The sequence below is a fragment of the Biomphalaria glabrata genome, chromosome 9 (genome assembly GCF_947242115.1).
Source record: "Biomphalaria glabrata chromosome 9, xgBioGlab47.1, whole genome shotgun sequence".
NCBI lineage: Eukaryota > Metazoa > Mollusca > Gastropoda > Planorbidae > Biomphalaria > Biomphalaria glabrata.
The window spans coordinates 8,115,561-8,140,250 of NC_074719.1; the positions used below are offsets into that span (position 1 = coordinate 8,115,561).

General features: G+C 37.7%; 1 protein-coding gene across 7 annotated transcripts in view; it reads right to left on the minus strand.

Annotated features, from left to right (window-relative positions):
* Positions 1-24,372, minus strand: part of LOC106074522 (sushi domain-containing protein 2-like) — a 96,182-nt gene extending 71,810 nt beyond the window's left edge. For 2 of the 7 annotated variants that reach the window (XM_056040134.1, XM_056040127.1), the window contains exons 1-2: positions 24,245-24,372; positions 22,242-22,941 (exon numbers count right to left, since the gene is read on the minus strand). In XM_056040134.1, coding sequence (XP_055896109.1) covers positions 22,242-22,508 — 267 coding nt within the window. In that variant the 5' untranslated portion in view covers positions 22,509-22,941; positions 24,245-24,372. Of the gene's footprint in view, positions 1-22,241; positions 22,942-23,964; positions 24,224-24,244 lie in introns of those variants that run through there. The other 5 variants (XM_056040130.1, XM_056040132.1, XM_056040128.1 and 2 more) reach the window with 5 other exon arrangements.
* Between the last annotated feature and the right edge of the window lie 318 nt (positions 24,373-24,690).

A 24,690-nucleotide genomic window follows, 5' to 3' on the forward strand; every position in this document is an offset into this window, starting at 1 on the left:
AAAACCCCGATATTTCTCATAGAAATGATGAAATTGAAAAAAATAAAACAAGGTAGGGCTAAGAAAGAACAGCACACACACGCTTCACTCCCAGGCTCAGTTCTAAGGGTGAAATTAAAGAAAGAAAGAAAGAAAACGTGATTAAAATTAGTTATGCAGCCTGGGGCAAATATCTGTTTGGTACCACCTCTTTATACCTTAAAAAGACTTCACGACAGAGACCGTTTCATGACGTCATACGGGGGTTATTAACAACAACCACACTATGTCAGCACCAAAAAAAAAAAAATTCGGCTGGATATAATTAAATACAGAGAGAGTTTCACACAGAGTTTGAATGTTATTTAGGACACACATCGTACTTCCAATCTGACAATACACATAAACATGAAGTTAAAACAGCGAGGAAAAAAAATCTAGCATAGCGTTGAGAAGTATCCGGTCAGTACGTCACTGATCTCATTGACGTCAGATATGAACAGCTCCTTAAAAAAAACAACAACACTTAAATACTGAATATGGTAAACAGACTATTGAGAGTGTTTAACACGTTTTGGCTATTGTTGGCTTCTCTTTTCAATACGTTTATCTTACAGACAAGCCTTCAACACACACACACACACAACGAAGCAAGGGAAAGTTAATCTGTTGTACCCTGTCCAACAATGGGTCTTTTGTTATGCCTAGTCAGCTTAGCGTTTATGTATGCATATAGATATATGTATGTATGTATGTATGTATGTATGTATGTATGTATGTATGTATGTTTATGTGTGTGTGTGTATATTTTTTTTACAAGAGAGAGAACGTCTTTGTTATGGTCTAACCCAGACAGTATTCGATGTAAACGCCGATGGAAAAGAAATGTTTGTTGTTGAAATGGTAGTTAGTGCGTAACACTTGCGCAGACTCACAGGTGCAAGAGGAGGCAAGTAAACAAGGGAGTCCGTGAGTAGAGCGCGTGCGTGCGTGTGTGTGTGATCAGGGCGGGGCTTGGTATTTCTGGGTGTATTTACCGAGGGCGAAGACATTAGTATTCCTACTTAGATAAAGTAACGCAGAAGTGACGTGAGAGAGAGGGGGGAGGGGGGGACAAAAAATACTTACTATCTTGATAGAACGTAACATGAACGGGGTCGGGGGGTGGATCAGGCAGGAAATAGTATCAGTCTAGGAATGTGATGTGGATGGGTGGACAAACTGTGGTTCGCGCAAAAAAAAAAGGGTGCACTCTACAAAAAAACAACATGTCCTTTAGAGTCAGTTCATATAATAATCTTGAATATTTTTTTTTTAAATTTGTAGCACGTCACACTGATACATCGTCCTCTAAAAAAAAAAAGTTTATTTAGAAACCACAACTTTGTTCTTATTTAATAGCCCCCCCCCCCCCCCCCCCAGAAACAGATAACCTTTACATCGACTGCTTCATAGATCGCAAGGTCTGAATGGGAAACTTTACTTTAATTGCCCCCTTCCTTTTTATTTCCACGTGTTTTAATGTGTGCATTAAAAATTAGGAATAAACCCTGCTACACGAAACAATTAGATAAGTGATGGCAGAGTATACGAGAACTACATAGCATGTGTTTTACATGCCGTATTTCAATTGAGGGTGAGTTTATCGCATTGGACAACTTCTTAAACTGGGACTCTGCATCTCTTCTGTAGTTTAATCGATCAATTATCAACCCTTTTTTTTTAAATACGTTATAACGAACTTCAAGTCGTGGTCAACACTTGTACGTTGTAAGTCGTGGTCAACACTTGTACGTTGTAAGTCGTGGTCAACACTTGCACGTTGTAAGTCGTGGTCAACACTTGCACGTTGTAAGTCGTGGTCAACACTTGTACGTTGTAAGTCGTGGTCAACACTTGTACGTTGTAAGTCGTGGTCAACACTTGTACGTTGTAAGTCGTGGTCAACACTTGCGCGTTGTAAGTCGTGGTCAACACTTGCACGTTGTAAGTCGTGGTCAACACTTGCGCGTTGTAAGTCGTGGTCAACACTTGCGCGTTGTAAGTCGTGGTCAACACTTACACGTTGTAAGTCGTGGTCAACACTTGCACATACGAATCCACAGAACAGGATACTGCCCTAATTAAGTAAATTAATTTCTCATAACCTCGGGCACATTTCTCTTGTCAAAGGATCCCGGAAATAAGGTCATGAAATATGTAATTAAAGCCACATTTTGGGCGGGGTCGCTATTTTCCTTGTTGTCTCTTGTCTGTAATATGGCCAACACGAATGTACTCTGTTTCAAAGCAAGGGTTCTCAACGGGTAGAGGGGGGCACCATGTAACGTTATGCGACTCCAAGTGTGAGCCTTAGAATGCAGAAGAGAGTCCCAGAAGAGAGTCGCGGATGAAAAGATTTTTATGAAAGCACTTAACGGCAGTACTACCGAAAATTTTGTCTCTTATGACCAATGGTGCTAACTGAAGATGAGAGAACAAGAAGAGCAGGAAAGAGAGCCTACTCCGATGTATTGTTTAACCAACTCAACAAAGATTATCGCTCATTTCCTTGTAATGCACACCGCTACACGCGTAACTTCTTGCTGGAGTGTTTGCATAAACAAGTGTCTGTGTTTGCGTTATTTAAATCATTGTTTTTTCTTTGCATTACTCGGACTGTTTACAAGTACCAGAGTAATACTACCAATGAGTACACGGCTAAACAGACCTTCGTATTATCATGACCACACCCAACGTTTCTAATAATAGTACCACTATATATCTAGAGCAATGGAGAGATCCAGAAAATCTCAAGTTCATTTTCGGAAAAAAAAAATTCGGTTTTCAGTTCCTGTAGTGCGATACACTTCAACGATAGGACGGGCCTGCCATTGAAAGAGATTCTAGTCAAGGAAAAAGACTAGAAGTCGCTCGACAGATCAGGTGTGGTGCCCCAACGGACTAAGAATAGGTGAGCGTGAAGTGCGCCGTCAAATAAAAAGCGCAGTAAATGTCTGTTGGGTCGAAACCCAGATAGATGTCGACCATGAAAAAAAACTTCAGACAAATCTGGGGGGGGGGGGGGGGGAACGGCCAATTAGAGAAATGCTTCTTACTGGTCCCCGTGTTTTTGTGGTCAGCAGCTCCAGCCTCCAACAAGGTATTAAAGAGAAATCTCGTCTCGACGTACAAAAAAGCTGTCCATGTATAATCCTGCTGTTTGTTGTGACTTGGTCACATTCTAATCCTCTTGTTGGGGAACTAATGACTTCAATGACTGCCACACCCAATGCCATCTTTCTTCTTACCCATCAAGAGACTGCACTTAGAATACAATGCAATGATAACTAACGATTGGATGAGAGCAGCAAAAGTTTTCAGGAAGGAACGGTTCAAAGCAAGAGCATAGCAAGTCTTCAGGACGGAGCAGTACAGTTTTTTTTTAAAAGAAAGGACATTGTTAAGAGCTTTAACCCTCTCTCTCTCCTAACTGACGAAACCAACGTTGATTCAACCAGAATGTGGTAAATAATTACGGAAAGAGTTAAACACATCTCTAGGTTTTATTCAAAGAGCTACTACATTCCACAATAGAATAATGAAATAAAAAAAAAAGCAGTGAGGTATATAACACTTGAATATTCAAACGTAGCAAGTGTAACAGCGTTACTAAATATAGGGGCACTCGAAGACATAACATTATAATAGAAAGTAGCGATAACGCTAAAGAAGAATTAACAAATACAAAATAATACGAATACATAGTAAAATAATCAGATAGACACAAGGCTAAACCCCCCATTTCTTTGTCCACCTTCTGGGATAAACTGACATTGAAGTTCCAAGATTCATTCAAGCATGCAAGAGTAGTCTTAAACTACCAGGAAATCTATAGAGTTGAAATAGCTCTTCTTAACAAACAACAATGAAAACAAAAAAAAGTCGTGTTCGTTAGTGGCGACATCCGGTATTCTTTTTAAAAACTTTATGCCCTCTTCTTTCCAAGGTCACTGCATACCCCCCCCCCCCCAAATTTCCTTACATTCACACAGATATTGCAGTGCCTATGGAAGCATGTGCCCAGCACGCGCTAGTTTGGCATGTAAATCATCCCAGTGTCAGACGTTCTTATATCAAAAGGACGTGACGTCACTATGTAAACTTTTCAACACACCAGGACCTTCAAGGCATCGCGTGTCACGGCAGGACACCACAGGACATAATACCTCAGGGCCGGATGCACTGATGCTTATACAATTAGGAAACAAAGATCAAACTGCTTGCTCCCCCCCCCCTTTTTTTCCCCCACCTTTTATTTATTTCCACTGCCGACAGTAGTCTAAAAATAAAATCCTGAGTTAATTGTATTAATAATTATGCAACGATTTTTAAGATAACCATAACGATAGTATGATCAAGCTTTTGTCCAGTATCTAAACACCATCACACACATGCACATTGACCAATACATACTAACAAGACAAGTATGATGACCCAGCTACTAACCAGCCATACTTGACTTTTAACCTTCCGCTTTTAGTAAAAAAAAAAGGTGTCGCGGAAGAGTCAGCAGATGATTTGCTGCCAGGTGTGAGTCTCGATGAAACGTAAGAGCGTTTCAGGGCTGCTGTCAATGTATGAACCCCAAATCGTATTTTAGTCTAGGCCTGTATCCTTCAGTGGCTGGCAGAAGGTGTCTTGAGTGTTCACGGATGCGTGGACATTTCAAGTGATCAAATCTGTTTATAGTCACATGAAGGAAAAAAAAATACGGCCTGGCCCTATGTGGTCATCATTCTAAACGATCTCTTCTTGGTTTGTTTTTCATAACATTTCAGTTCACAAGGGTTAGTTTTTCTGTTCTTGCGTATAGTTGTTGCTACACCCCTGATGCAGCTATGTGGGTGTATATGAATTCAAAATCGCACCTGTCGTAAACACCATGTTCAGAAACATCTAGCTAGAAAACAACAACAATCAGGACTATTACAAGACCATTAGTTTACCCACATCACTACCACAATGCCATTAGTTTACCCACATCACTACCACAATGCCATTAGTTTAATCGCATCACTACCACAATGTAACGAGCCATTAGTTTACCCACATCACTACCACAATGCCATTAGTTTACCCACATCACTACCATAATGCCATTAGTTTAATCGCATCACTACCACAATGTAACGAGCCATTAGTTTACCCACATCACTACCACAATGCCATTAGTTTAATTGCATCACTACCACAATGTAACGAGCCATTAGTTTACCCACATCGCTAAAACAATGCCATTAGTTTACCCACATCACTACCACAATGCCATTAGTTTAATCGCATCACTACCACAATGTAACGAGCCATTAGTTTACCCACATCACTACCACAATGTAACGAGCCATTAGTTTACCCACATCACTACCGTATCCGCCATTCACACACGCACATTCATATTTCATTTGTCGTTGTAAAACTTGATCAAAGTAAAGAAACTTGGCCAGTCTGAGGGTCGAACCCCATGTCATTTGCTCTAACATTTATCCAGATAACGTAAACAATTTATTTTTAATTAATTCAATAATTAATGAAGTGATTCCTTTGAAATTTTAATCAAATGTCTTGGCATGGAGCTCCAGTTGATCTGCCAAATTTCAGTTCGATAGGAAAATGAAAAGTTGTCAAAATAAACAAAGCAATTTTTTGTTTTGTTTTGGCTTTTTTGAAAGTGTGACGTAACAGAATGAACAGAAAAAAAAAAAAAAACTAAAAAAAAAACAAAACAACAACACACAGTCAAGATAATTGTGTTTAGAACACCTAAGATCGTAGGATGATCCTAGCAAAGGAATTGAGATGCTACAGAACGATACCGCATCACAAACGAAGAGATTAGAGACAGGGTTACTGCAGCGATTGAACGGAAACAAAAACTCTATGGCCATATTACAAGGTCTTAGGGGCTTGCAAAGACCTTCCTTCAGGGAACAGTACCAGGCAAAAGAAGACGAGGCAGAGAAAGCGATGGGGAGACAACCTAAATGAATAGACGGGCCTGTCATTGAAAGAGGTTCTATCCAAGGCAAAAGACAGGAATGGAGAAAGATGGATGAGAAATCTTGTGTGGTGCCCCAACGGACCAACAGACTAAAGCAGTGGTTCCCAAACTTTTTTGTCTCGTAGACCCCTTGCCATGTTTTCTGGTTTTCGGTAGACCCCCTGCTTAACTTTCACATTTTTGCAAATTCAACAATTTTAAAACTAATTTCTAACTGTACAAAAAGTAAAGTAAAGTTCCCCTCTCAAACCTTGTGGTCTAAAGGTCATCTGTTTCTGTGGCCTATGATTATCAAGGGTGTCATGTGGCCAGCACAACGACCAACTGCCTTTACTTTCCCCAACTAATGTCAGGTACCCATTAGAGTTGGGTGGCCTCAGAGGCGCCCAAAAGATCCCGAAATTAAAAATCCAAGTCTTCAACAGGATTCAAACTCGGGACCCCCGGTTCAGAAGCACTTTACCGCTTAGCCAAAATGCCTCCTAATTTCTATCTGCAGAGAGTTGAAAAGTGAAAAAGTAATTTAAAGCTACATATTAGAGATTTTATAGATCTCTCTTTTTTATTGATAAAATTCAAAACCAATTAAAATAGCAATATGTATTGCTGGAATCTCCAAACACAATGGCCTTAAGTATCATTGTAAGAGTTTTCGCAAAGAGCAGTTTCTCGTGTATTTGTTGACGTTTCACGAGTTGCTCAAATATTGTGTCCGCGCGAAGATGTTATCACTATCGGGAGAAATAGCGAAGGCGAGTGACTGTCGCCTTAACCAGGAAGCTTGGAGAATGAAGGGCTCATTAGTATTGGCTGGCTACCCACCTAGCAGAAGTAAAACTGAATTCAAAACTCTCCTGTCTTGCAACTCAAACATGGGAAAGGTTTTGTGGGTTAACCTGAGGAAAAATAAGGAGCCGTCGACCATAATGCAGTTTGCAGCACACACCACTACATCCTGTTAGAACCTGTGACACTGCTGAGCCCAAACTTATATATGTAGTTTGTAAAGAATTACATATGTAGCTTTTAATTTTATAACTCATGCCACCACAGCAACCTTGAACTGTATTGCTGCTTAAAGAAATTCTTTAATATCAGATGTGGGTTTGTGTAAAACAGGTTTTAAAACTACAACGGCTGATAAAAATCAATGTTTTACCTATGGTGTTTCCGCAATTTGCCATAAATATGTAACTTCCCCTTTCAGACATTGTGATGATGTTATGGTCATCTGTTTCTTTGGCCAACGGTTAGCGAGCAGGGTGTCATGTGGGCAGAACAATGACCAACCGCCTTTACTTTTACTAACATAATTCAGGTACCCATTAGAGATGGGTGGACTCAGGGGAGCCCTGAAAATCCTGAAATTCAAAATTCACAGAGATTCGAACCCAGGACCCCAATTACGGAAGCCAAACGCTTAACCACTACCACCACACCCTTATTTTGCTATAAGTGAACAGATATTGTAAGACTCATAAACCACCATCTTCTCTACATGATGTTGAATAGATATTTTGTGGGTCTATTCTGAACTTTATCTTTGAATGTTGAAAGTTTTTCAAATCTATATCTTTTTATCTGGGTGATATTGTCGCAGATGATCCTCAAGCGTAATTAGTTTCATATCGTCATAAAAAAGGCAATCGGTAAACGCTTGGTTGACAAGGAAAGAATGAACAATTTTATATAATCAACGCTAGACAGTCTACATTTCTTTTTGTTAAACATTATTTACATGAAGACAAAATTAAGTTATTTTAAAAAGTATTGAAAATAAATACAACAATTTTTCATTTGAATAGCAGGATAAATATTTAAATGATTAACTAAGTTACAGATTATATATAGTGTGAAGAATTACATTAATGGGATGTAAAAATTAAAGTCACGACCTGCTTATATGAAATCTATTATCATAGACCCCCTTGGACATCTCGTGGACCCCCAATTTGTTTTTTCACTTTCGTAGACCCCTTGAAAGTCTTCGTAGACCCCTGGGGGTCTATATAGACCACTTTGGGAATCACTGGACTAAAGGAAGGTGAAGGATCATCGTATCAAGTTTCTATTGCAGAACTGCATTTTGAGCGAAAACAAGCATAGCTATCAAAGTCAAAAGAAACATGTCAACAAACTAATACTTATATCTGCAAGTAGTCCTAGCCCAATAGCCCCACACATCATCAGAGAAATCAGCTTCTTTTCAAATCAATGTTTTTCCCCCTTATTACGTTTCGCTCACGGCGAATAGCCGGGTGTGTCCCGTTTAGCCGAACTTCTCATTAAGTAACCGGGCCGCACGTTCGCGTTCTTTAAATACACATATGGGCGGTGCCCGCATAAACTCCAGTTGGGGTGTACCTTTGACTTTTTGGAGTGCTAGCGCGAGCGAGATTGTGCGCGCGCGTGTGTGTGTTTGCACGTGTGTGAGCGGGCTGTGTTCATGTGTAGGGTTTGAGTGTTTTACCTGAGATGAAGTGTAGAGATAAAAATTGAAGCGAAACCCAAAAAAAAATTGCAGAAATGATGAGGGGATCGGGGTTGGTGTGTGTATGGGGGGCGGGGGATAAAGGAGTGCTGACCTGGCCCTAAAGAGATTACAATTAGGGAAATAACAACATCAAAGAGAAGACAGGAAACAATGGCCTACGTCATGTGCATGTGTGCGTGCGTGGGTCATCTTACTTAAAGACGTGGCAAGTTGTCTTAATAGACACACCGCCAGCTAATCAAATATGAGCATATTAAGTTAGATTAAGAACCACTCCAAAGTACTGTCAATTAGCATACCACATGACTAAACTCCAGTGATGCTTAAACTATGACCAGAGGGGCATTTTAGGCCCGCGGCGCGGTGCAATCCGGACCCACGAAACGTCCGCCAACAGTTCATTATGAAGCCGTAGAAATTAGTTCCTTGAAAAAATGTTAGCGCCCCCCCCCCTCCAAACATCACCTGGAACAAAGGTTGGGAACACGTGCTATCTAGACCCTTTGAATGCCACTTTCTCACCGTCCCAAACGAGAGATCATACAGTCAAGAGTTGCATTTCGTCATTCTCCAGCATTTTGTTTTTCCTTTAGATCTAGTTCCCAATATCAAAACTGATGCGCTCCCTGGTCATGGCGACATTCTTACATGCTTGCCAGTCTTGGACGCTGCCTGCAGAACTAGAGAGGAGGATCCCAGCAATGGAATTGATATGATACAGAAAGATCCTGGGTAACACATTCAAATACCGCATCACAAACGATGAGATTAGAAACAGGGTTATTACAGCGATTGGACTCCACGATGACCTGCAAACTATTGTACGAAACGCAAATTAAATCTCTATAGCCATATTACAAGGTCATCAGGGCTGTAGGTGAAGGTGAATATGAACTCCACCCATCTAGACATCAGCACAGATAAAGATTGAAGCGATGACCACTCTGCATGGTGGATGAACGGGCACATCCCAGATCTGAATAGCTCAGAACAGCAGAACTAGATATAAGAACAAGGCTGGACAGTGTCAGCTTAGGGGCCTGCATTCGTGTCAAGTGAAACTAATTTTAAAAAAAAGGTGAACTGTATCTTTGCTCATGGCTCATAGTGATACAAAATCTGAATCTTATGACTTGGTTGACAGAAGGAGGCCAGCAATCGTTTTGAAGACATTCTTGAAAGTCGTTACGAAGAATTCTAAGTCGTTATACGTACTTTTCTCAAAGCCGTAATGAAGACTTCCTTGAAAGTCGCTACAAAGTTTCTCTGAAAGTTTTAACAAATAAAGTAACTGCTAAACACTTTCAAATTTTACAAAAAAGGGTAGCGGAACTTTAACGGAAGTGATAAACATATGAAATAAAAGAGTTATGCATTACTTTTGACTATTAACTCTCACAAGCTTCTCTTCCTTTCCCTCTTTTTATAATCCGTTATACATAAACACTGGGCAGGAAACAAATGAACAGGTTTCGATCCTAAGTTCTGTCAATCGCTCAACCTAAAACTCAACCAGTTCCCGCGTCTGACAGAACTGCCCGTACTTGTAAACACAACCAGAGGGCGTGCCAGTTCTTAGCACCCATCAGGAATGTCAATATACCCCCAGCCATCGTCCATTATGAGGGACACGCCAACATGGAAACGTGAGCCCCACGTGACGTAAGGTCATCTAGTACTTCACAGTTTCTCGGGGGGTTGCGCTAATGTCACATGACCAATGCGCTCGAGCAGTGGTTCTGTAGCAGTGCAATCTTGCAGGATCTTAATGTGACACGGCCAAGTGGTTCGTTGGCACAATGAGCGACCGCGACACCAGATTTACCCATATACAATATTGAATTACTTATGATATTAGAATAGTCTCTTGATTATTGTTTTTTTTTTTTGGATTAAAATTAGTTTATAATTGTAGTATTTTAGGTTTAAGATATGATGAATAAAATCCAACACGTACTCGCAAGGATTGTAATGCTATGTGAAAGTACACTAAATAAGTGGATTGCCGGACTCAAAGCGAGAGCCACCGACTAGCCTTAGACATCCTATAACATTAGTTGTGTACACCGCGTAATAAATAGACGTTCCAATTATGTCTTTCCACACTATACTTGTTGCCGGTTATGTTACGCAGTTAAATTACATGGTGTCAGAAGTGGAATAACATTAATGTTGTCTAAAGACAGATTAACTGAGCCCCGATAAACATCCTTTTAGAGAAAACTATATTTTGACCACACGAATTAATGCACTATAAACGGTATGGGGGAAAGTGCCGTTCCTGTAGACACGTATACAGCCAATAATATCAACAATAACTAGTCTTTTGAGTGGGGAACAACAACTCCATACGGATCTAAACACATGGATTGTGTTGTATAACCTCATTCAAAAGTCCAAGGTTAGGGAGTTGCCCATCTCGTTAGCACAAGGGGCGATGACCTGTGGCTGACCTACAAGTGGTTTGTCCTCACATAGACAAGACCGGTACACTTATCTCCCTTTGGAGGGTAGATCTAGTTCAAGAGAGACAATCATATAAATGTTCAAATCCTCATTGAATTTCTGAAAAAAAAAATTAATTTAATTTTAAATATTTTTCTTAGTTGTAAGTTGGGGCAATGTACTGACAAAGTCCTAAACCAGATTTGATAACTTCTTTGGTATTTTTTTTTTTAAAATAAAGTCATTTTCCTGCAAACATGTTGCGAACGAGCAAGCTATTCGAACGTTGTTTATAATTGAAATTATTTTAAATGCATTTTATCTTTACGATGCGGTTAGGTGCTGCATGTTGTTCCAACGCTGACTTTCCTCACAGAGGTCACGGCAGACCAAGTTTCTTGATAAAACATGCAGACTTGAAGGGCAGTTTCACCACTCTCTTCTAACTGTAATCTAAAATTTCGGATTACATAGCGAGTTCCCCGTTCAGACCTTGCGATTTAAACGGCATATGATGTAAAGATCATCTGTTTCTATCTTGCCGACGGTTAACAAAAGGTATCACATTGCCAACACAACGGCCTACCGAGTTTCCCTTTCTAATGTCAGATACCCATCAGAGTAGGGTGGACTCGGTGGCGTCCTAAAAAAAAAATAAAAAATTCCCCAATCTTCATCAAGATTCGAACCCGAAACCATTTGGTTTGTACGCAAAGCGCTTCCCCACTCAGCCACCAATTCCCAAGGCCAGATAGAGAGATTCAAGAAATGTAAAGACTGACCTTGGCATTCACGTCGAACATATTAACCTATTGCTCTTCAATTTAAAAACACAAAAAAAGTCATTTCGCTTGCTACTTCAATGGATTTTTAAAAAAGATTTTAGACAACTGTATCCGCATACTAAAACTGAAATGACATGACCAAAACAACAACATGAAACTGTGCAATAAGCAACTTTTTTCAGTCAAATATGAAATGCATACTGGAATTCAAAAACTGTCCCCCTTCCTTTCTCCCTCTCTGAATGCAGTCTATTAAAGTCTTTGTATATGTTACGTGAAACACTGTACACCTTAATCTTGGGACTCGAAGAAAAGCTTTATTATTATTAGACGCTCAGGAAGTGAACAGAAAGCGAGAGATAACGTCTTATTGTTGACGTAATCCTCTTTCCGGAGGTGCGGTGGCTGAGTGGTAAAGCGATCGGCTTCTGAACCGGTAATCCCGGGTTCGAATTCTGAATGGGGATTTTTTTTATATCCGGATCCTTAAGGCGCATCTGGGTCAACCCAGCTCTAATGGATACCTGACATTTATCGGGGAAAAGTAAAGGGGGTTGGTCGTTGTGCTGGCCACAAGACACCCTCGTTAATCGTGGGCCACAGAAACAGATGATTTCTCTACATCATTTGACCAAAAGATCGCAAGTTCTGCAAGGGAAACTTTACTTTTTACTTCATTCTCGTTTCCACACAAAACCCTCTCCATTTCTTGTACGCTTTTTTTTCTTCTTTAATATGACAACATATTTCGATGCTATCACAGCGCGTTGACCTACATTATCTTCTTTAGCAGCGAAATAGTTTATTATTATAGTTAAATCTGCACTCTGTGTGTGCGTTTGTAAGTTTTGAGTTTGAGTTTTGAGTTTAGGCACATCGGCACAATTTAGGCCATGTCGTGTCCGTAATCCTTTAAGGATCACTCTCCCTTTACGTAACAAGGGCTAAATTCTATACAGTTAAATCATTAAAAACAAGGTCTATTCACAGTTAAAATAGTAAAGGTAGTAAAAATTTAATAATTTGGTAAAAATCTTATGTAAATATTATATGCTCACAGTTCAAAAATCAGATCTTCGTGTGTGTTTGTCAGTGTGTGTGTGTAGAAGGTTTTTAATGAAGCCAGCACTTATAACCAGCTGTTTAATTTAGGCCAGAGTTCACTTCCAAGAGACCCTTCCCGGCAGCCCCCTCTCCACAGCTGACCCCGAGATTTAACGCGTTGCTTTTAGTCAAGAACAATAAAATTAATCCGAGAGTACAACACCTAGGTATGAAGCCATGGCTACTCAATCTCAATACTAAAGAAACAAACAAAATAAAATGCCTTTATCGAAACATCAGCCTACGAAGTGGTAGTTGGTATACAGCGGGGGGAGAAAGGTTGAATTCACATCTCCATGACTTTGGATCAGCACCTCCACCTCTCCCCATCCCCCCAGCTTTCATCCTAAACATACTTAAAAGTGTATATGCTTGCATGCACTTCAATTTTCTTTGAAACAAACATCGCACTTAACATTAGTACTTGGTTCAACCTACGCCCTGTGATGACCGAGTCTCAAATCGATGTCACCGCTGACACCATTGTAATTAAACAGGAGTTTCAGATTTCATCGCACTTGACCATTGGTAGTTTGTCACAGACTCAGCTCACGTTCTGGCCATAAGAAGATGGGTTCGATTCCAGCCTAACATAGACTTCCACTCATCTTTTAGCCCTCTTTGAATATATTAACTCTTTTGTCAAAGAGAAATATACAGTCACGTAAAGTTCCCCTTTCAGACCTCGTGGTCTATTGGGCAGATGATGTAATGGACATCTGTTTCTGTGGCCTACGGTCAACAAGGGTGTCATGTGGCCAGCACAACGACCAACCGCCTTTACATTTTCCCTAACTAATGTCAGGTACCCATTAGAGCTGGGTGGATTCAGAGGCGCCCGAAGATCCCGAAATTAAAAATCCCAGTCTTCACCAGGATTCGAACCCCCGGTCCCCGGTTCGGAAGTCAAGCGCTTTACCGCTCAGCCACCGCGCCTCCTGGAACATGATAATAGGCCAATATATTTGTTTCATTAGAAAAGTGTGGCTGTTTAAAAATACAACAACATATAAACGGCATTATGAAACAAATATGGCGACATTCTTGATTTTAGGCCGCGAATGAAAGATTGTTACGGGTACTAGATCAACGGGTTTTCTATTACTAATCAAATAGTTTCAGGTTAATTTAATTTCGTTTTTGTATCTTTTCGTGGCCCGCGACACGAGGGTTGGAAATGAAAATGGCCCGCCGGACAAGTAAGGTTGGGCATCACTGATTGAAACGATCATACAAAGCACCTCTATTTAGCATTTAATCGTCGAAATCGAAGACATTGCCATTAAAAATTAATTTAAGATTTATTTAGATTTCACTGTTTTATATTATTGTATAATTCATTTACATTTAGGAGCTCAATTAAGTCTAAACCCATTTTGACCTCTTTTGAAAAAAAATCTGGATTTGAGAATGCGCCCTCTCAGGACAACCAGCAGGTTTGCCCAACAGAGCCACTCATCCTAACCACTGCAACATACAACCACACAACAGTTTGAGGCATTGACCTGCACGCACAAATGATGGAGAACAGCTATAGTGGTATGCATACGTGATACTGTCACAGAGATGTGGACAGTTGAATCGTTGCCAACTGTGGACACTCAAAGAGGCGATAAGCTGACAAATTAGGACATTCCTTCAGGAAATATCTGCTATTCTATATAAGGAAATTAGCGTCACCCAAACGCAGGGTGTGACTAGGAATTTAACAGGAAAATCTCAATCGCTTGGTGAAATCAAATCTTTACCAACAACCTGGTTGAAGCCTGAGAACTGAGCGCGATACTGAGATACTGGTTCATACGATTTCCACCACATAAACACACTTCACAATGTTTGTTTTGAAATAACTACAAATATGTTTCAAAACAACATTCTCCAAAGTGGAGACATTTATGTTTAGAACTGGAGATGTTCAATCTATGTTTAGAATTGAAGTCAGATATTTTTGTTAGAATTTGAATCATATATGTTTAGATTTGGAGTCAGAAATGTTTAGAACTGAAAGATATTTTTAGAATTGGACGTGTTTAGAATTGGAGTCAGGTATGTTTCATTCAAAAAGAAACATGCAGGTGACTTTAAAAAAAAAAAAGCACGCAAAGCGATGAACGGACAGCTCGTGAGAGCCAGGCATTAAATACAGTTTCGAACAAACAAAGTTTCTGTTAGTGTAATCATTGACTTGATTATCAACTTTTGGCTTGTTAGCTTTCAAGGCGGGAATAGACAACGCAGATCAAACATGAGAGTCGGAATGACAACATAGGAACAGTTGATTCAAGTGGGGGATAGGGCGAGAATGGTTGGGTTTTAAAAAAAAGGAAGATAAATCCCTCTACCTTCTAAATTCACGCCTCTCTCTATTCTTTCTTTTTTTAAAGCCTGGATGATTCACTCATTCATTTTTTTTTTTATCCTCCAATCATTTCAATTCCTGATTGGGAAACAGACACGCGCGCTGCGCGAGAATGACAGAAGACCCAACATAGCCCACATTAGACCCACCATTGACTAAGACACTAGCGAGAATGACAGAAGACCCAACATAGCCCACATTACACCCACCATTGACTAAGACACTAGCGAGAATGACAGAAGACCCAACATAGCCCACATTACACCCACCATTGACTAAGACACTAGCGAGAATGACAGAAGACCTAACGATAACATAGCCCACATTAGACCCACCATTGACTAAGACACTATCTAGCTATGTACTGTTCAGAAAGTTCATAAAACAACAGCTAGTGAAGCACCGCTCCAGTTCAATGAGCACAAATGACTGGACACACTGTGCTCTATTAGAGAACTGCACAAGAGAAACTGTAACGGTCCAAAAATGTCACTGTTTGAAGGTTTTAAATATTGGAGATTGTAACGATAAATTAAACAATGTTGACCTGCCAAATTGCCAACTAAATCAAGTTAAAAACTGACGAGCTTGAAAATTGTCATTCTGCAGTGCTAACAAGTGCACGCAGACCGTCCTTTAGCTTTTTTAAACACCTAGCTTAGCAACACTGCCTTCATTTTGCACACCGGATGCACCTAAAACCTTGCTATATAAAGGTTTTCCACCATGAATGAAAATCACTAAACCCTCAGTGGTTATTGCTCCTGTTAAATACTTTGATAACTTTTAGTAAGCCACAGAGCTGAGTTGTATTTTTTTAATACAGTAAAGTTAAACACTAAACGATACTACAAACAAGCCGATTAAACTCTGTGGTGGTGGTGATGTTTAAAGATGTAGTTTTTATTTTTTCGTAAAGAAGAATCTCACAATTAGCCAAGGCAGCTAAGGGTTCTCAATATTTTAATGGTGGACGGAGTTCAATTGTCCACATTGTATGGATTTTTGTTTCCTTCGCTCTTTCTTCAAAATGATTGAAAATATCCCTGGAACCATTTCGGAGGTCCCTAAGCAAGCTATAGCTTATGTTGCCTGTAGGTAAATTCAGCACTGGACACTTATAGAATGTATTATTGAGTGCAAATACCTTTCTAGTTTTAGTATACCTGCTGCTGGTTTCGTAACGTTACTGAAACCTCTAAATCTAAAAGAAATATATACTGGGCATGATCACCGACTAGATTAGAGACGAGTGCCCGTTTTAATAATGTCGAAAATGAGTTCTTGATATCAATTATATCATAAATATGATTTGTGTGTGTGTGTGCTGAACTTTGAACTTACACTCCGTGTCTGTGTGGGGAAAGGGAAGGAAACAAAGGATTGTTAATCCTACCACTGTGTATGTAATGTGTAGTTCCATGCGTTGAGGTTATCTGTGTAGGCAAGGGAATTTAATGTGAATTACGTCATAGGTTGTTGTGAGCAGAAGATTCCCGTATTCTTGCATATAGTGTCTGCCTTGTTTTAGTCAGTTGATTTCAACTATTATGCCCCCTAAAGTATTGTGATGTATTTTAAAACTGTCATAAATAGAGGCAAGCTTTTGCTACATGTAATCCAAACTTGATGTAAACTACTTAATGGAGAGTACTTGTTGCTGTTAGACTAAAGAGACATACCAACATAGCTTTCCCATGACAAGTCTCCACGCAGTCTAATCATAGTAAACTGATACAGATCTATCCTACATGGGCGGAGTGCAAGTCTAGAGTGGGTCATCGAGGTGTAAGGATCAAATAACCTAACCGTGATTTCAGTGCAGACAGAGGCGTGGACTCAGAGCACTTTTGGAAAGGGTGGGGTCACCGCTTAAAGGTCTTTACGTTAAGAAAGTACCGTTTATAATTGTTGCAACAAGATGAGTGAGATGAAAAAAAAAAAAGAGGATAGCAGCTAGATTTTTGGTGCATCCGGTATTGTTAATCTATGCATTTAAAAAGGTCAACAATAATTTTGTGTCCACTTTTCTTTTTATTTGTTAGCACTGCAAAATGATTTTTGTTTCGCTCTTTTTGCTTGTACCACAATTTTAATTTTTATATTTTGGTTGTAAAAGTGATCTCTTAAAAAGGCGTCCTTGACAATTGTTTCCTTAGTCCGACTTTTGAAAAATCTACCATTAATTTCTTACATTGTCTTACGTATTTTAATATCGCCTTCCCATCTCTCATTGCGTCACCGAGCTTCCAATAGGCCTCCTGGGATATGGTGAATCTTAGAGATGCGTAGCGATTCCATAAAACCAAGTTCGTATTAACGAGATTAGAGTTGGTCAACCTTAACATGAATATTATTTGATTACTAATTAGCACTAAATTTCTAGGATGCAATGTATTGGGCTAGAATTGTGTATCGCGAATAGAGTGACAAAAACAATATATACTATAACTCATGCAAAATCTAAGCTAGGAAGAAAAGGGAGATAAATTGAAATGCAGAGACATAGACATAAATAAATATAGACTGGAAAAAGGAAGTAACTTCATGTAACTTGAAAACATGTAGATCTATTGTATTCGGATTTCCGAATTCTGAAAAGTTGCATGATCTTCATTCTTAGAGATTAAACAAATCTACACTGCCTCCTTATATACAATATATATATATAGGTGTGTATCAAAGTTTAAAAAGCACTTTTATACTGCTCATAAATGCTTTATAAAGCACACAAAATTGCAAGTCACAAATCTTCAATCCATAAAACTCTTTAATTGGCCAGTCTATATTTATTTATGTCTATGTGCAGAGATTATTAATAAATGCGTACGCTCTTCCGTTCGAAAGAAAGTAATGAACGAAAAGGAAGAAAAAAAACTCTAACGCAGAAGCCTGGGCGTGTCTCTTGTTCTTGCGCCAGAGAAGAATGAAGACAAGATATTAATAGACGCGGATACCGCAAGCTGTGTTTCAAAACACAACAACGGGAAAGCGAACGTTTTTGCGAGCAGGAGACTATCTTCGCGTTTGTATGCTTACATTTATACAAGAAGGCGCAGTTGACAGTGTGTTAACGAGTTACTGTTCTTAGCTTTGCAAAAGTTGCCGTTCTTCGTTCTCAGCATCCTACAACTTTTCAAAAAGTGCAACGCAGGCGAAGTGATGGCCTACTGATTATAAAATGGTCCAGTCACACAACAATCGTCTGTGTTCTCTAAATAGATGTATCGTTGTACTGACGAACGGATGCTTAACGTAGAAATCTTTGACAACGCCCATAATTCTGTATTTAAATTGTTGAAATGGAAACATTTTATGATAAATTTACGACACCCTTCGGCCTATGCCAAATATAGCCAAATTAGGACTTTGGGGTTTCAACATAGGTTCTCTTTTTTGTGCAGCTGCGATCATCTTGTTTACAAAGTTGAAGGTTTATTTGGCATGTTCCGGGGAAAGGAAGGGCCTACACCTACCAAGTTGCCAGGGGCTCCAATATTTCTGGCGGCGTTCCTGAATTGGCGTAAAATTTGACGGATTTCTGTATACAACTATTAATGTACATTTCACTAAACCAACCGCCTAGACAGTTCCCAAGAAATGTCTGGAACCTATTAGAAGTCTCAAACAAGAGTTTAACGGTCTGGTAACCAAGCATTTTATTTCTCGGACAAGGCGTATCAGATATCTGCTTATCCAGGCATTGTAATCGTGTTTGTATATACATGTGTTATTAATTAGTCATGCGTTGATTAGCCATGATAAATGCCAGTGTATGGTTGAATTATGCGCACCGCCTGACTTCAGCCCTTATATAAATTGGCGAGAGAAAAAAAAAGCGCTTGTGATGAAAGGGAAGTTAGTGGAAGAACATTGTGCCGCGGTCAAATGTTTTTCCAGGTCATGGGGCAGACCAATCTGTTGGTCAATGACTTTATAGTGGCAGCTTTAATCAGTTTTGTTACTAACTTGTTGGTCAAATAGTCACAACCTAACAGCTTAACGACATATACTAGGTTTCATAAACAAAAAGGTTATAGATCTACTAATGAAGCCAAAAATAACAATTGTAATGCCCTTGGATTAGCGAAGACAAAACGTGTTTTTGAAATGTACAATGCTGTTTAACGTAGGCCATTTTGCCAGGAAGCACTTCAGAAATTTAACAGACCAAATACGCTCGGTATGCGAAAACAAAAATATGTCATCTTTCTTGTGTTAATTTTGAAGCATATCTTATCTTATATAATACAGACGTTACTTCAAAAAAGAAGATGATTACGTCATACGCGTCATGCATTTAGTCATGCATATTAACCAATGACTAAAATTCTGCCAAGTCACTGGTTTTCCTGGCTAGCTCAGGCAACCCATATATGCCAACACGCACCTAAACATGACGGCCTGAACTCCAGGCGACATCATCTTATCTTTTGAGCTCTGATCGTGCTTAACGTTCAACTTTATGATGCAATATTTGCTAAGATCTCATTGGCTAATCGAGTCAGCTCATGGTAGAACCTCAACACAAATTCGAAGCTAAAACAAACACTTTTTTTTTAAATATCGGAAATTGACAAAAATATTGGCTAGCATGTAGTCAATTAGCTTCCGAAAACATATGCTTCTAACTCTAAACAATCGATATTTATGAATCGCCATCGTATCTTATCAAAAACAAAAAAAGTTCTTTTAAACAAGATTATCCCATTGTTTATCTATTAAGTTGTTCATGTTAATGAGATAATGAGGCTCTGCTAAGTCATTGGTTTTCTATGCTAATTTAGGCAATTAGTTATATACTCGTATAACACTTCAAAAAATAAATAATTTTATGGAACATATAGAACCATACAGTCAGTCTATTTGAAGCCTTTTAGCATGTAACGAAATAAACAGAAACTAGAATATAGTTTTAGTAAACAAGAACTGCAATAAGAAAATTTAAGAAACAAGAAACATCTCTTTCAACCGAGAACTTTCGCCCTCCCATTCGACCTTGTCTTATAGTCGAATTTATTTAATCAGCATAGATCTCAATATGTCGTTGTTTTTGTTTTTTTTTCCATATTGCACCGTACTTTAAATGTAAACAGGTTAATAAATAAATGTACATTTTTTAGTGTTTTCTTTTCAAGCTCGTGGCTATGAAATTTGGTTATTCTGTGTTCAGAGAACACAATTTAATAATCATTTTCTTAATAGTTGGGGGGGGGGGGGGCGAGGATAAAAATGAAACATTGAACAAGACAAAACAGATTTAGATCTTGGTGTCTTCGTGAGAGAAGGTAAGCATGCCAATTATCTACACAGTTGTTTAGGCTGAGTCGTACACAATGAGCCCTGAAGAAATGTTAAGGAACTGGGTGTGGCTCGGCATTCAACAGATTTCTCTCTTGGCCACCATCCATCTTTTTTACCCCTTGCCCTTGTAGTTTGATAGTGGAGCCAGACTATTAGAACATCAGTGTATAGACAATATAGATCTAGATAGTGGAGCCAGACTACAAGAATATCAGTGTATAGACAATATAGATCTAGATAGTGGAGCCAGACTACAAGAATATCAGTGTATAGACAATATAGATCTAGATAGTGGAGCCAGACTATTAGAACATCAGTGTATAGACAATATAGATCTAGATAGTGGAGCCAGACTATTAGAACATCAGTGTATAGACAAAATAGATGAGGATATATGTGAAAAAAAACGTTTTGAACTAATGAGTACATCTAGATCTTGAAAGTGTATGATTGTGTGTATTTCTGTACTGTACATCCAGTATGGACAAAAGGCTTGAAATTAGTGAAATTAAAAGAGAGACTCATTGGGAGAGATAATAAGAGACTAGTTATATTCATCCATTCAAACAAGTTCTCTTTTGTCTCTTAATAATTAAATTAAACTTGCACAAAAAAGGTGTAAGTGTGCCAAAAGGTAAAAAAAAAAGGTTGTCACCCCTATTTTCAGGTTTCTATTTTTGTAAGGTCAAAATGTCAGGGAAGAAAAGTGTGAAAGTGTTCAAGACCCATAAATATAGAAACTACATATATATATATATATATATATATATATATATATATATATATATATATATATATATATATATATATATATATATATATTAAGACAACATTAAAAAGAACATGGAAACATTATTATTACATTGCTAAGCGAAAATAACAAATCAAAGGAAACTGTAGAGAAAAAAAAATAAAACAATATCCTATGTGAGTTTATACAGATGAGGCACTTGAATACCTAGTTGGATGTATATATATTATCTACAATTCGAAGTAAAGTTTATATAAATGTTTGATCTTCTTCTTCTAGCCAGCTTTTTGCTGCTGAGCTGTGAGCTCTTCTGCAGACTGTGCCAAGGAAAAATAGTGTGCTGGTTTTCTTCAGTTGTTCTGCACTGCCTAGAGGCAAATGTTTGATACTACACAAAGCTACACTATTCTGTTGATTGATGTCACATGACCTTCAATAATGTTTAAATGCTCTTGCCTTTTTATGTCTGCTTTAATTGTGGGTTTAAAATTATGAAGTTAATTTAATGAAACAAAAATAAATAAAATTATATAAAAAGCTTATCACAATGAAAAAAAAAAAGACAAGGGAGGTGACTACAGTTATGTTCAAGATAAAAATGTTAAATCTTATATCTGATCCTCCAGTAAAATAATATTTGTACTCTAGATGTTGATACAAGATGTTTATAAGCAATAAAAATAGACATTTGACCAAATGTATGTTCATAGTATTATAAGCAACAAAGAAGAACAGAAAAGTTTTATAAAACAATAAAAACCTTACAGCTAAGTTTAACTAATTATGAAAAAAAAGAGTATTAAAATTATAAAATACTATAAATATTTCTTAGCATTTGATGTTGTAAAAACCTAGCAGAATATTTCATAGTGCATTGCTCAGCAAGCAGTCTAATTGCAAAACAAATCTAATAGAAAAGTTTTAAGCTTTTTTGAAGAGATAACATTGTAAAAAGGAAAATTTAAAAATTTGGTACTTACATAAAGCTTATTATGGGGTTTGCCAAAGAAGGGAAAGGCTATGCTCAAGTTGATCCTCCCTGAACCTCCATCATCTGTGCGCTCCGTCATCTTGTCATTTACATGAAGACCGTATGGAAAAAATTGGGAAACTGGAACACTGGCTGCGGGCTTCAGGGCCAAAAAGGTGCAAAGACTCAGTAGTAGCACAGGAGCGAAGATGTTGAAAGTCGCCAAGTGAATTTTCGCAGGACAGACTGAATGGGTAGAGCTTGCACATGCACACATTATATTCAGCGGGCATCAATGGGGAAAGGGCTGTATGGTGTTCAAAGCAATCAGAGAACAACGTGGGCAACAACCAGTGATGATTAAAGCTGCAGGGGTCTGAGAGACAATTCTGGGGCCTCATGTCGGATGCTTTGAGGTCAAAAGACAGATAATCAGGAGGCTACTGAGCGCAGTCAATTTTAAAGTTGATTTGGAAACTGCAAGTAACTGGCTCAGGCCTAAAATTTCCGCCAATTGCAAATCTGAAGCTTGACCGCCTTGATATGCAAATGGATAGCAAAAATGCATGTCCCACAATGCATTCACAAAATTCCTAAAATCACAGCAAAAGTGTTTTTGGACACAAATATGACATACAGTTACAGTACACACCAAAATTTTAAAGTTTACATGTTGTTCTTTTTATTGTCTAATATTTTTAATAGTAGATCTAGATATGTATATATAGAGACTATATCTTAACATGATATTTTTACTTTAGAACTTTAGAAACCTATTTTTGTCAAAACTTTATTTTCATTTTATATATATAATGATGATTTATAGATCCTAATGCCAAATAAAATAAAGTAGCACATAAATAACCTCTAAATTAAAGTAGAATTAAAACTCTTCCACTCCTTTCATAACCTTTTGATCTTCTTATTTTGTGATATTATAAGAAAAGATATTATATTTATTTCTTACACTTTAAATAATATCAGTGCATTTATGTCTGCAAGTGCTGATGCAATTAATTAATTATTAGATATATTATATATCTAGGTATTATATTATTAATTGTGATGTAAAATGCAATTAATTTCTTGACTATAGATCTTAATTAGAGTTTATTAAATTTTTGTAAAAGTCATTGCTTAGACAAATATTATTTTACTAAACTTAAGCTATAACTGATAATAACAATCTGTCCAACTCAATTTGAAGTGAAGAAATTTGTCTAACAGTGTGCATTATACTTATATATATTATGATGTAACAATGATGTATATATATATTGACCTTTGATATTTTAAAATTATTTAGGCTAAATGTAATAATTTTCTATTTCTTTATTTGATAAGTAGGCCTATAATAGTTAATATCATTACATACGTCTATTGTTATAGACCTCTATACGAACTAAAATACCTTACTTTTATAGTTATCATTAATCTTACATTCATCTTTTCTACAGTGCTATTTACGTAACTAATATAATTACAGTAATGATACGCGATAATAATCTAGTCACATAGAATACAGCCGTATTATAATTATAGAGACTAGATTTAGATACAAACTTTAATTAGGTTTGTATTAATAATATTAACTAGATTACTAGACTAGATTAATAAGATCAAGACTGTCAAGAGTAAAAAAAAAATAATTCTGGAATAGATCAAGGTTTTAAATATTTTGATACTAGATATAGATTCTAGATCTAGTCTAGAAAATAGTGAACTAGACACACTGTAGGAATTTAAAACAATTTCACACCAATTGTTGACTATAATCCAACTTGATAAAGAATAAATAGAAATCCCCGTGGCTTGCACTATTATTATTACAAGAACACACGCCAATCTAATCTGACTACACTGACTGAAGATTCAACACTGGAAACCCTATTATAAGCCTTAATATAAATCTAGGTCACTCCTCTTCGAGTAGGTGTGGTCGAATTATTTAAAAATTGGCACAAATTAGAAACAAAATTTTTGATCAGGGTCGAACTATGATGTATTCCGTACCTTTGGATAATAATTTTATAACTTGATATGGTCCAGGCACTTTACATCGCGCTTTTGTAAACTGCAATCTGAACGGTTGCATTCAAAAGAATCCCCCATGTGTCGGTCTGTGTTTAAGGTCGCTTGACTATGACGTCACGACTGAAGTGGACCAAAGGCCGTGTTATTAATAGAAAGAACTCAACCTAACGTTATTTCTTACATAAAGGGAAGTAACTATTTCAATAATGAAACTATTGATAACGTTAAATTACATCCCCTTATTCAGAAAATTACATGGGTTATTTTACTTCCAGAGAAAGAGATTAAAAGTAAATTTAATCAAGAAAAACATAAAAATTACCTTTCAAAAAAGGCATTATCTACTTTATACATCTTATAGAATATAGAGCGATTATTTTGCTCTTAACAACACATGAATGTTAGATTTTAAAAAATGGAACCTC